This window comes from Astyanax mexicanus, chromosome 7, assembly GCF_023375975.1.
Source record: "Astyanax mexicanus isolate ESR-SI-001 chromosome 7, AstMex3_surface, whole genome shotgun sequence".
In the NCBI taxonomy this organism is placed as follows: Eukaryota; Metazoa; Chordata; class Actinopteri; order Characiformes; family Acestrorhamphidae; genus Astyanax; species Astyanax mexicanus.
The window spans coordinates 39,439,959-39,454,343 of record NC_064414.1 but is presented as its reverse complement, the minus strand read 5'-3'; the positions used below and the strand labels follow the sequence as shown (position 1 = coordinate 39,454,343).

The following is a 14,385-nucleotide window of genomic DNA, read 5'->3' as shown; positions in this document are numbered from 1 at the left end:
AGTAGTGCATGCATGCGTGTGTGTAAGCATATGTTTGCTTGGAGCAAGTAGTAATCTAATAAATTGAACATAGCCATGCGATCAGTACTAGTGCTGCACAATTTTGAACACTGGAGTATGTTTGTTGTTTGCATTGTAATATTAAAAAATACAAGATTGTTTGACAGATTTATCCATAAGTCAAAGATCCAACATGTCAGTATGTTGTGGCGTGGCGTGGCGTGGCGTGGTGTCTGTATTCCCTGCTCTCATTGACCACAGTAGTCATCCGCTGAGGCTCATAGAGCAAGCGCACTTCTTGTGTAAAATGGTTAACTGGGTCTTTTTGGAGTTAGTTCGTGTTGATCAGTCATATGAGTTGTGTTCTCAGTGGACCTGTGTGCCACAGGACAGTAGGTGGTTACTGTAGACGAAGCACAGAGTGGTAAATGAGACAAAATAAATACACACAAAACCCCAAATATGGGCATAAACAACATGAAAGTCACTGTAAAGGGATTTTATCCCAATTAATTTTGGAGCATTTCTATTGGCCCGTTCAGCATTAAATTTTAAGTTTCTAACATTCAGTAGAAACAACGATGCAATCTTTTGTCTATTTTGTAAGATAAGATTCTGATTTTGAATACAAAAAATACATTTTACATAAAATGTATCACTATATTTATGCACTAAATATTCTGCATATAAACAGCAACCAAACAATTATGCAAAAAATACACTTACACCTTACAAAGTAGACTGCTTTAAGACAGAGTAGCATAATTATCACAATGTATGTTTTTTTTTTATTGTTACAAAAATCGACCATATTATTGTGTGAGATAGGATATGGCACACCGCTTACATTCTGTCCAAAAGTGCAAAACAGCAAAAATGGGGATTCATGGTTTTGTGTGTCATTTTAATAACGTTTTCTTTTTTCTTCTGTTTATTTCAGCTAATGAACACACTGAGAGAAAAAGGAAGAGAGAGTGAGCACCTGCAAGAGAGAGAGTTTGCAGTGTAAACATGTCCATCTATATTAGGCCGACAGTACTTGGCATGGTCTACTGGTCAAGCACTGTCTGCTCCCATAATCCTGAAAGGCAGAAAGGATAAGCAGAGGAAGGAAAGGGTCACTAAAAAGGTACAGAACAGTGTGCATGCCTCGTGGAACTTAAATGTTTGTAATGTTTAGCCTAAAAATTCATATTATGCCATTATTTGTGTTGCCGGGTCAGTAAAAGACGACAGTGGTTTTGATGGCACAATTTGTAACACACAGCAGTTGATACAGGGACAATCCATGCATGCCTATTCAGCAAGCAAAAAAATAGCCTTAGAGTCATAAAATTGTGGATGAGCTGCTTCCCTACCTGAGCCTGTTTAATCTGAGTGTACACACACACACAATCATGTGGACACTTGCTGTGTGCTCATCTCCTTGTCCTCATACACACCTCACACCTGCAGTGTGTGGTTGCAAAAGGGACACAGATAAAGAGGAAGAGGAGGATGGGGAACCCCACCAGCAGCCTGTGCGGGAAATGGAATTGTAGTAAGGCCAGAGAGCTTTCGAACCCGCCAGCAAATGAAAAGTTTTCCAGAGCAGATAAAACAGCTGAAAGAATGGAGATTCAGAGCAGTTGGCTATTTGAGACTGAAATTGTTTATTGTTTATATCATCACCTAAAACTCAACCCCAGCAAGACTGACCTTCTGTTCATCCCAGGAACTACAAGCCCTCACAACAATCTCTCCATCTCCTTCGAGAACTCACTGGTCACTCCATCGGCAGAAGCAAGAAGCCTCGGTGTAGTAATGGATGACCAGTTATCGTTCTCGAGCCATATTGCAAATCTGACTCGGTCATGCAGATTTCTCCTGTACAACATCCGAAGAATTCGACCGTTTCTGTCTCAGGATGCCACTCAGGTGCTTGTGCAGTCTCTTGTCATCTCAAGACTTGACTACTGCAACTCTCTACTGGCTGGTCTTCCACTGCGAGCCACCAAACCACTACAGTTAATTCAGAACGCGGCAGCACGACTCGTCTTCAATCTTCCGAAGTTCAGTCATGTGACTCCTTTGCTGCGTTCCCTCCACTGGCTTCCTGTTGCCGCCCGCATCCGATTCAAAACCCTGACGCTGGCCTACAAGGCAAAAAACGGACCAGCACCTTCATACCTGATGGCGATGGTCAAAGCCAGATCTGCACCAAGAGCTCTTAGAGCTTCCAGTACGGCTCGGCTCGAACCTCCATCACTCAAAACACACAGAAAACAGACATCCAGACTCTTCTCTGTGCTGGCACCAAGGTGGTGGAATGAACTTCCACTGGATGTCAGAACAGCAGAGTCACTCACGGTCTTCAAACGTCGACTGAAGACACATCTTTTCAAAGAGTTCCTAAACTAAATTAAAATAAAATAAAAAAAAAAAAAAATTAAAAAAAATTAAAAAAAAAAGGTTCCTAGAGTTCTTAACATGACTAAGCTCTATGTATCTCTTGATCCTAGTCTACAAACTAGCTTTGGATATCTTAAGTAACTTTGAAGCACTGTTGTAAGTCGCTCTGGATAAGGGTGTCTGCTAAATACCGTAAATGTAAATGTAAATGTAAATGTTTAAACCTACAGTTTTTTATGTGGAAAAAACTCACCCTCAGGGTCACACCTCAGCTCAGTTCTTTGGCCAGTGACGTGTCTTGACTGCTCAGAAGGGCTTAAGCTGGCTGTCCACTCTTACTGTCCTGTGTGATCCCAAGAACCATAATGCTTGCCTTATTTCTGTGCTGTTAGGAACATACTTAAGCTGTGGGTGTTGCAAATAAACACTGTTGACTGAACTTTATCCATTCTCCTCAACTCTCCCTGGACTTCACAATCAGATTATCATACCCAGCTAACAGCCACCGGTGTGTTGGCATATGTGGCTTGGGCCAGTTGCTGTATTATACTCTGTAAACAGAGGTGTTAGTACAGGCAACACTCTGCCAGTTTCTGAGCCTAGCACTTGAGGCCAGAATCGGGCCTAGATTTAAACCATTGCTGGGCTGATGCAACTCAGACTCGGCGTGTGGTACTCAGCCCAGAAATAGCCTAAGTAACTGAAACAACCAGTTTGCATTTCTTTGAATAGAAATCCATTCATCTTCACATCCACTTTTCCATTGTCGTGGTTGCATGACCAGAGCTGGGTTATTGTATGCAAGGTAGGAATACACACTGGACAGGACACCAGTATTCTTTTCCCTGAAATATACTAAAGATCACTCACACACTCCCACCTAGGGGGCAATTTATCATGGCCAGTTCACCTACCACGTGTTTGTTTTGGAGGTGGGACAAAATCAGAGTACCCAGAGAAAACCTGTGCAGACACGGGAGAACACCAATCAGACAGTGATCAGAGCAAGAATGGAACCCACAGCTTCCTGCCTCTGGAGCTTTGCTATCTTAACTGATTAACATATCATTGATTTTACAAAAAGTTTTTAGTAAAAAAAAAAGCTAAAAACAATAACACTACAAACTATATAAACAAACACCATCCAGTAATTTCAAATCACTCTGGACTTTGAGTAATTGGTGTGGTCAGAGAGCTCGGAGTAGAGGTGACTCCTCACATCTGATCCTGGTTGAAGAGGATTTGGCCTGGCCTGATGGTCAGCCACACAGGTCCTGGGGTACAGTGGCCTCTCCCCGTGATCGCCCAGTCTGCCTCCCAGACCCAAGGCCCGGGCTGATTGTTTCTTAGATAAGCACTAAGTCTCCATCTATCCCGTTAGAGCGTCTGATTAGCCCACGTCACAGGGCAGTTTAAACCAGGTATGGGACAGGAATAGAGTTCAGGGCTTGGCCAGGAGGGGTGGGGAGGCTGGGAAAGAGGCTGGCATTTGTCTGGGGTAATCCCTCCTTAAATAGCCTCACAAGGCAAGCCAGGGTTCTGCAGTACGTCTGTGTGAAGTAGAGGTGGAGGAGAACAGGACTCTAGTTCTTTCTCTTGTGCAGGCTGAACACATTCCTATTTACAGGAGAGGGAACTCTTTACTAAAGGAGATCCTGGAACTTGCCTAGAGCACCAACCCAAGATCCAGGATGAACTTTGCGGCCCAGTTTTTCTACGCAAACTACACGGGGGAGGGAACGCCACCTCGAAGGAGATACAGTGACAACGAGGAGTACGATCCCTTCTGGCAAAGGTGGGAGGAGTCTGAATCTCAAATCCCTAAAGAATCTCTTAATGTGAAAAATACCAAGTGTCTTCTTGAGTCAACAAGTGTCAGCTCAGATAATGTAATGGCTTTGGAACATTCCTCTGAACCTAGCACCTCCTCTAAAGACTGTGTAGTTGCTCAAACCCCTTTTCCTGCTGCTTGTCCTACCCTGGCTCATTCCAACCATTCAGCTGTGTCTTCCCCAAAGCTTCCTAGGACTCAAACTTCTAGGAAGGTTGCTCCCTCCACAGTAGCCTCTGCCTCCCAAATATCTTCAAAAGATCCTCCATCATTACCATCTACCAATGCAGTAGAGAGGTTATCCATCAAAAAGCTTCAACCTACAAACTGTAACTCTCAAACCAGTTCAGACAAAGCTGAACGATCTAATGCTGGGACCCTAAAGAAGATATCTTCTGAGGCATCTTTTGTTTCAAAGTCTAAAGCTTCTTCTGACCCTCCTCCTGCATCTGCACCTCCTCCACCTCAAGGTTCTCCAGCTCTCCCTATTGTACCTTCATCCTCGCACCTCCTTAATGCTCCCAGGAGGAGGACACTCCTGCCTGAATTCCACACAGTAATATGCTTCCTCCTCCGTTTGTTCCTCTCCTTCATCCTCCTCTTCCTGCCACGGTAAATAGAGTTATCACAGAAGGGTAAGATGGTAGTTGAAAGTAAATCATACAAAGAAAAACAAGTTTAAGAAAATAACAATGAGTAAATATTAAAAGTATAGCACTGGCGGAGCATTGGGTATGACTGTCAGGCTAGTTGGAATGGGGTAAGAGGTCACCTCTGAGAACAAATCTAGGCTGGTATATTATTAGAGCTTAGAAAGGCTGGGCAACAGAGCCAAACTGAGATCTTGAGTGGATTAGGAATTGTGAAGGATTCGTTTTTTTTGTGAGCACATGACCAAAGCATATAACCCATATTTGGTTATAGCACTTACTGCACACTTTATTTACACAATACACAGTACAATCTTAAATGTTAAATTACCAATGTTTAGGACTCAGTGTTGATCTAACACTGGCAAGTTTAATGTGTACCATTCAGTAGTCCTGCAGTATTAATCTTGTATATATTCATATTATGCACCGTCAGTCTAATTCAACCAGTCAAACTGAGTCAAGTAAACATTGAACCCAATTACCCCAGTAACTTTTTTCTTCAGCTGTTTTTCATTACAAAGCTACACAGGTATTTGATAAAGAGGCTCCAGAGTGGGGTATCTGCTATTTTACACAAGGATAAGGCAAAGCAAAGACGACATAATCTACATAGCACATGCTTAGCTTACCCTCAGTCATTGGCTTTGGTGATTCAGCCAAGGCATCTGGCAGGCATCAGTGATGGGATTCTCTCTTCTTCTCATTGTCACCATAGATCACTTTCTTCAGGCTTACATCTCTTGGCAGACTTTTCACAGATTAATCTAATCTCATTTAAGGAGAGGTTCTAAGAAAAAGCTAAATTATTTTTATATTTCTTGCACATTTGCTAATTTCTCTACAGAGAAGTGTATGTACAGTGTATGTAAGCATGCAAAGAAAATACATTTATGGAAAGGAAAGCAAAAGAATAATATATCTTTTTGTGTATTTTTTTTCTACAACAGTGAAGAGCAACGTTTAAGCAGCACCAAAAAGAAACACTCAACTCCTGATGGGCAATACCATAAAGACGGCCCCATCGCCAATGGAGCTGTTGGCCGTCGACCTACCCTCATTTGTCCAGAGCGTCTCAGAGACTTTGGTGCTGAGGAGTATCTGAATGGGGATGTGAAGACATTTGAGACCAGGGTTGTAGGAGGACCTGAGGTCCAACTAATGGCTCCACCCAAACCTTCTGTCAAGAGGAGCAAGGAGTACAAGCCATCAGCCAGACCTCCTGTGGAGTACCTCCGGTTTGAGGACATCAGTACAGCGACATTAAAAATACAGCAAGCAGGAATTCAGAAGACTCCCTGCACAGTATGTTCATCTAAACCGTTATTCTGGGATCTGGCCACCGATATCAGTCAGTCTCTACACAAACATTCTGACAGAATATTCTCCAGCCTGAAATAGCAAGTATTAGCCCAAAATCAACAGCCAAACAATATCCTTCCAACACCCAAAGTTTTATCTAAACATAGTAGCACAGTGTAAACATAAAGAGAAGCCAGCATCTGCTGTTTCAAAAATGTATTGTGTTGTAAAGTTTGATTTACTAAGGAAAAAAAGTTACTTCAAAGCTTACATTTTATTGTTTTCTCAGGAGGCCCAGGAGGAGTTTAGCCTGGGGTTTTGTTTGCCTGGTTGTCTTGCTGGGAATACAGGGACAGAAACCAAAATATCTTGAGGAGATTGAGTTTAGAAAGAATGAGAACTATTCAGTAAGATAACACTCAGTGGTCTAAAATAGGCAATCTATCATCCAGCTTCACTGCAGTCCAAACCTGGTTCTACCTCTGCCTTTCAGTATTCCAGACTCTCCAAACTATACGGCATGGAGATTTACCTGAAGAAAGAACACCTCCACTACACAGGATCTCTGAAGGAAAGAGGAGTTCTGTATCTGCTCTCCACACTGAAACAGGTAACAGGTTAATACTGTGCTCAAAATATTTGCGTATCATTTTGATAATTACTATTTTACATTAAATATATATTGTGCTTATGGTGGATCAAACAAACCTGGTGCTCCCCTTATTTACATGTTATTTTGCACTTTTTAGAAATGACTTAAAATTAGTGATGGGCTGATCCAATCCGTTTCCAGAACACAACTTCTATTACCAATACAAATTTTGAAACAATGGCTCTTCTTTTCATATTAGTAGTGTTTGTTTATTTTACTTATTTAACATTATAATTTTTTATAGCAATATTCATATTGTTGGTGTTGTGCTTAAGGTCACATCATGATGCTGTAATAAAGCACACAGCACTTCTTATTAAGAGAGCAAATATACAAATACACTGAATTTAAAGGCATTCTATATAACTTTATTATAACACAATATGGGCTGTAAATGTAAATGCAACAAGCTGTGAAATAAGATAAGAGAAGCGAGGGTTGAGGTGTTTGAAGGCGGTTGCAGTGGCAGCCAGCACTCTGCACTGCCCCATTTGCTTAACATTAGCAAGATTCTGGAAAGCATGAAAGAACATTTGTCTCTGTAGGTGCTTGAATGGGTAATTTATATGACAGCTGTACCTCCTCCCCTCAGCTTACTGTTGTTTTTCTGCTTTTTAGACTAAAATATCTCCAAACATCGTTTCATTCGAAACAACCGCTAATTTCACTAAGCTAACTGACTCAGTTACAGACTAAAGCTGCTGAGATGTTGTTAGCTAAACTCCTGATAATTTCACAGAAAATGTCTATAGGTGCTTGATTAATTTGAGTCTTACCTCCAGCCCCCAGGCCTGCTGGCTTCACTCACATTATAAGTGACTGTGCTGCTCTTCAACGTTTCTGCACTAAAATATCTCCAAACATTTGTCTAAGCAACAAAAGCTGGTTATTTTGAGGCTGGAACTGCTGCATGTGTATGATGTAGAACTGGAATACAGATCTGTCCCATGCTGCAGACTGCTAATCGGTAAGTGGATTGGTTGTGTCTGTCTGATATCTGATATGTTAATTATGTTAATATTGGACCTAATACCGATATTAGATAGAATCAGTCCCATCTCTACTGAAAATTAGATTCATATTACATTTATGCCTTGTTAAACAGCCTTTGTCAGCTTTGAAATAATAATTGTCTAAATGAATGAGTCAATGTTTTGTGTGTGTTTTAGCCCTGTGTGTTTCTGATTGGATCTCTTGTAGAGTTTGACTCTCCTAATTCCTGGTCCCTTTATGCCAAATAGTAAAAAGTGTCTGTACTGTTCATCTGTCCACACTGTCCCACATTAAGATCTGAATATATATTAGCCTGACATTACTAAATATATAAAGAGTTCAGTTGTTATGAATCATAGACTTAGAAAAAAAAAGTAACGGTTAAACCTGTTTAACTGGAATTTGAGTGTTAGAGTGGAACACTATTAATAGGTTTGAAATCACAGGAAAAAATTATGGCTTATAAAAAGAGCTCTGTATGTTTTGTGTGTGCATGTGTGACAGGATCAGCAGAAGAAAGGTGTGATCGTGGCCACAGACTGTAACTTCTCCATGGCAGTGGCCTATCATGCAGTGGAGCTGAGGATTCCAGTCTTTGTTATAATGCCTGCATACAGCTCTCCTCCGCGGCTGCGCATGTACCGGGACTATGGCGCGATGGTGATCTCTTACGGCAGCACGGCACGTGACTCTCAGAACCATGCTCGCCACCTGGCCAGGGAAAACGGCTACCTGTGCCTGGAGGAGTGAGTGCATTACTGTTTTCCTCATACACCTGCATACCTGCATGCACACACACATTACTAATACACATTATAAACATGCCTGCATCCACATGTAACAATTGTGTAATATACAACATCCAAATGCCTTCAGTGTACACAGTACCACAGTACACTTTTTGTTTTGTTCATCCATGCATTAAACCATCCACCATGTATCTCCATCTGTCCTCCTCTCTGCCTTGCAGGGACGACAGTGCAGTATACCTGGCAGGTCTGGGTACAGTAGGCATTGAGATCTATGAGCAGGTGCCCAAGCTGGATGCAGTCATTGTGCCTGCTGGGGGACAGTGCGCAGTGCTGGCTGCCACTGCGGCCGCCATCAAACATCTCAATCCTCGCATCTCAGTCATAGTAGGTTCCAGTGAGGAATTAATTACTTTATTTACTTTATATATAGTTGTCTAAATACACATAAACCTGTATATCAAACATTAATCAGACATAACATTAAAACAACTAGGTGTTTTTTGTGTTGGATGCCCAAAGGATCCAAATATGGGCCAAGGAAGGACAACCAATGAAATGGCAACAGGATTATGAGCACTTAAGGCTCACAATCCTATATGGCACCCTATTGTGTTGGTGCCATATACCACAGAACACCTTCAGAGGTCTTTTGTTTCCTTGACAGTTCAAAGCTGTTTTAGTGCCACCAGAGAGACCTACTCATTGGTAGACAGGTGGTGCTAATGTTGCGGCTAATCTGTGTAAATAAACTAATTTATATTGGGCTTTAATTTACATTGTGGAAATATTTTAGCTGTAGCAATTTAGTTTTAAGTTCAAAATTACTATAAGTGACATTATGTTAGATTATATTACAGTTAAGTTACAGTTCTAATGTAGCAAACAGCCACCTTAAATTGTTTTTCAACATTATATACATAGCACAATATATAACTGATAATTGTTTTTTTTTTTCTTTCAAAAAGGGTGTTGAACCAGAGGAGTTTCCTCTTCTGCTCCAGTCCTTTAAAACAGACTCTCCAATCAAGGATCTCTACTGCAACCCAAATAGAAAACTCTATGGAGGTAATGCACCTATCTACATTTAGCATCCACCCCCAGTTTATCCCACACTGACTTGTCACATTGTGTCCCAAATATTGCATGAACGTTATCCTGGCATCCTTATCCAGCTACGGTGGGTTGTTTTATATTTAGACACAGCTTTGACGTGAGGTTGAAATGTGCCTGCTTTGTTTTTGCAGATTTGGTGCAGCACTCTTTGGGAACACACACTTTCAAGCTGGCCAAGAAACTGGTGGATAAAGTAATCTCTGTCAGGTATATCATTTTTCACAGCTGTTTAAGAGATGTCAGAGCTCAGGAGCAATAGCCTGCTTAACGTCATTATTAATATTAGATTAGCTGGCTGACAGGTTTCTGGTTAGAGGACATAATCAGTGATTTTGTTCTCACCATAGAGAGGAGGACTCCTTGGTGGCCATGCTGAGGTTTCAGGAGTATGAGCACACAACTGTAGACACTGAAGGAGCCATGGGATTGGCGGCCATCTTGGCTGGCCAGCTGCCAGAGCTAAAGGGTAAAAGGTGAGCTGAAATCATCATCTCCGTTCACTATTCGACTCACTAACTTTACTACCTGTTGGGCTTTTAGAAGCCAGTCAATTAAAGTTCTTTTGCTCAGGGTAACATGTTATTGTGTAACATGTTATTGTTTTATAGAAAAAAAGGCTTTTAAAATAACAACAATGGTTGCTTTAGCCATTTTGTAGTAATTGTTGTGGTGTAAGAAAGTGGAATTGTTAACAAAATTGTCAAAATAATAAAAATAACATTAATAAATTGTAATTTTTAAGAAGTGTAGCATGATACAAATTGCAGTCTCAGGGAGGAAAAAATCTTGACTTTTTCTTTTTACACCTAACTAACAGCAATTTCAGCGATTTCAGGTTGAATTTAAAGCTTACTTTTGTTTAGTGTTGAATAGCTGAAGCAGTGTTCAGGGCTGAGACACTAAAATACTTTATAATAGAATGCATTTTAGTTCTAATACCAAGTTACACTATATGTCCAAGTATTTGTGGGTACCAGTATCATTTAGTAAAAGTTGTATTTATTGCTAACACAATTGTGCAAATGCACACACAGCTACAGCTTGTCTAGTCCCTGTAGAGAAGTATGGCTAATACAATATGACCCTCTAGAGCAGATAAATATAAATCAATTGTAATGTAGCGTTTGGAGTTTCGGCCAATGGTGTAGGATGGTGCAGGCCCAGCCAGGAAAATTAAACCTGACTCTGCTACAAGAAAGGCATGTGAAACACAGTGTTGTTGCCAACTTTGCTGCACCAACCACCAAAACTACTAAAAGGATAGGGTGTATGTCTGCAGAATTTGCATAATGTTTAAGTATTCAATATTTTGCCTTTAACTTCAAATTAATCTGTACATATTTTGTAGATAAATAAAGAATGCATGGTTATCTATTGTTCTAAGACTGGATATGTACTTATCTCTACAGGGTAGCTGTGCTAGTGAGCAGTGCTAACATGGAGCTGGACCTGGTGAGGCAGTGTGTGGACAGAGCTCTGGTGTTGGACGACCGTGTCAGCCGTTTCACTGTTCAGCTGGGAGACTGGCCAGGAGACATGGCTAAACTACTGGACATGCTCGCCAGGGAGGATGTCAGGTGAATTGGAAAGAGATAAAGTGTGTTTGGCCTGTTTTACTGATAATCCCAATTACAACGGAAGTGCACAGTGATCTCAGTGCAAAGTATTTGTAGTCTACACAAAGCAAGAGGGCATTTAGAGCAGGAGATACTCCATCACTGGCAAGCCATTTTATATCACACCAGAGGGCTATTGGAAATTTATGTATGGCATGAATTACACTGTGTAATGATATCCCATTAGACATTTTCCAAAGAGAAGGGTAGCCTTTCTTTATGTAAGGCCCGTAATCACATCTTTGTTTCAGTGACAGTCGCTCATGCTCTAATGAGACAGCCCATCTTCCATGTTTAAAGCTCATCACAGTCATGAGAAGATTCAGATATGTCATGCTCCATCTCTGATTCATTGCAAATTAATGCAGATCAGTGGTTATGTGCCAATTATAGCTTTATTAGATAGTTTATATGCTAGAGAAGTGCATGGCCCAAAGCTAACTGTTAACATTGTTAATGCAGGGATTGCTTATCAAAGGCCCACAAAGTTGTACACTTGTGTGTTTATTAGCATTGCATTCAGACAGTTAAATCAAATCTAAAACATTATTGTAAGGTTCTAATATCCTTGACTTTTGTATACACTTTTGTTAAACTTGGGGGCCAGTCTTCACTGATCTTATTAAAAGGCAAAATAATGGCACAGAGAAACAAAGAAAATTCAAAATTAATTCCTTAATACTTCTCCAGTACTACTACTACTACTACTACTTCTGTAATGGGCAAAAAGAAATAGCCAATTAATTTCTAATAATTATAAAGATAGATTTGGAATTGGTCATGTAAAATGAACTATGACTATTTTTGTTAAATAATACGCAGAGTATAGAGGTAAATAACATATAAAAAGCAGAATGTAGGAACAACACAGAAACACTGTACTTTATTTTGTATTCATGATTACAAAGGCGCTATTGATTAGCTCTGAGAGACTTGGGAATCAGCTGTGAGTGTCATCCTCCACCTTTCTTCCCTGACATTTACCCATTTCCTCTCTCCTCCTCAGGCTGCTGGATGTTTGCCACAGTCGGTACAGTGACAAAGCAGAACTCTTCAAAGCACAGGTGAGAAATGGCCTCCCCCTGTCTGGGTTGTGTAATGTAGATGTCAGGACTGTTTCTAGTGTTCTTACGTAATGACTCGTTATCTAAATGAATTAATCACTTTGTAGAAGTGAACAGCAGATTCTTGGTTTTTTAATGCTGGAGTTGGCTTTGTCTGAGAGGTTTTTGGCTCAGGTTGTGTTATGTTGCCATGTTTGAACAGGTTGAGTGTGTTGTGGAGACCAGGGATAAGACTCAGAACTGCCAGCTCCGCCGGACGCTGTCTGACCGCTATCCCACACTGCGCTGGCTGGACCGGTGAACTCAGCAAGACTACTGCCATGTTGATCTTGCACACACACAAACACACGCACACAGACACATACACTTGTATAACATATTGTACATGCCTCCTACAGACATACATACATACATACACACACACACACTCATACACAAACACTCACTGATAAAGACTCAATGATACGAAGAATGAACTCTTTGCTGTAAGAAATTAATGTTCAATATCTGTCAGTGTTTACTTACAGTTGTTTCAGTCAGTACAGTGATAGAAACTGTAGAAAGGAGCAAATTTATTAATTCCCCCTTTTGGATAATGATTGAATTCAATAAATCATTCAAGCACTGCTCTGATGTATGGACTTTTTGGGAAGTATTAATACTAATCATTGACTGTTCCATATATTGTATTCAGTTGCATTGGTACAAAAATGTGTATCAACATTTAAATCAATTAGACAGTGTCATAATACTATGCCAGTGAATACTGACTGATACATTGGACCACTTGTAAATATGTGTTCATAACAGTGTACGGTTGTTGTTGAACCTAGCTGTAGCTGTAGTATTGAGATAATATACTGTTTTATTCTGAAAGACTGTGTTCTGACTGTGTATTTTGTCCTAACAATAATACGCTTACGACGCTCACTCACTCCACAATGACCCCTTAATTCTGTCTGATAAATAGACCCGCTCACTGCTGCCCTACAGCCCCCCGCCAACATCTTCCATCACTTTTTATCATCTGTTCCATTCATCATTCCACCCATTAAACATACTTTGGCTCCTATCCGGGTGACTGCACACCAGTTCTGAGCTGCATTACAGCCTAAAACGACCCATGTTCTGATCTTCTGCCGCTGAGAGAGGTGAGTGTGAAGATGGATTGATAGCCGAATGTAAGTGTTGCAGACTGGATGATATGCTCTTGAGTGAGGACCAGAAAAGAGCCGTTGGGTGAGACAGGTGATTAGTGCTGGCTAATCCTTTAAGTCCATTAGTTAAGGTCATTCTGTCCCCTTCAGCCACATCCACACTTAGTTACACCCACAAGCAAACACGCAGGGTGTGAAACCACCTTAAAATAGCACAGTGTCCTCTGGTTTATCACTATACAAGAGCAATAAAGATAAGAGAGCAATAATAAAACAATAAATATTAATGAAAGGTGCTTTGATTTTAAAAATTCGCAAACAATGCTAAAAAATATCATGGTATGGTTACATTTTTATGCTCTTGTAAAGCAACAGTTGATGGTTAATAAAGTAAAAACTGTGTTAATAAAATAAAAATGTTTTTATTTTTTCTCTCAGAATGAAACATTGATATTTATTTTAATGTTGTTTTGCGGTTTTATTTCACTACAACTCGCAGGGGCAGCAGTAACAAAGCACTAAGCTATAACAAAGCTATCCTATATAAGCTTTAATCATGCTGGACATTCTTATTTATCTCATTAGTGCCACTAGTGTTTGGGCATAGACTTGCATCCACCAATAATCTGATCATTGCTCTCAGGCAAAGGACAAATGAGTGACAGGACAGGGGCACTTCAGGGGGCCAATCAGATTTCAGCTGGAGCCAATAGCCCCTGTGGCTCCGCCCCCTAGAACTAACAGCGAGTCACAGGGGCTGTAGCACCTTATCTAACCGCTAGATGGGTCTCTGGAGCTGCAGTCACAGCTGCAAACACTCAATCATTAGGGCTCAGCTGCTCAGCTCCAGATCCTGGTTTAGTT

General features: G+C 40.7%; 1 protein-coding gene across 1 annotated transcript; it reads left to right on the top strand.

Moving 5' to 3' along the window:
- The first annotated feature begins 3,910 nt into the window (after window positions 1-3,910).
- Window positions 3,911-13,240, top strand: LOC103045242 (L-threonine ammonia-lyase). Its single transcript, XM_007248505.4, has 11 exons — window positions 3,911-4,186; window positions 5,823-6,177; window positions 6,668-6,784; window positions 8,324-8,565; window positions 8,790-8,955; window positions 9,537-9,636; window positions 9,816-9,891; window positions 10,032-10,157; window positions 11,094-11,261; window positions 12,307-12,364; window positions 12,567-13,240. Exons 1-11 carry the CDS (start codon window positions 4,083-4,085, stop codon window positions 12,663-12,665), a joined length of 1,611 nt encoding a protein of 536 aa, XP_007248567.2. The 5' UTR covers window positions 3,911-4,082; the 3' UTR covers window positions 12,666-13,240.
- The last annotated feature ends 1,145 nt before the right edge of the window (window positions 13,241-14,385 follow it).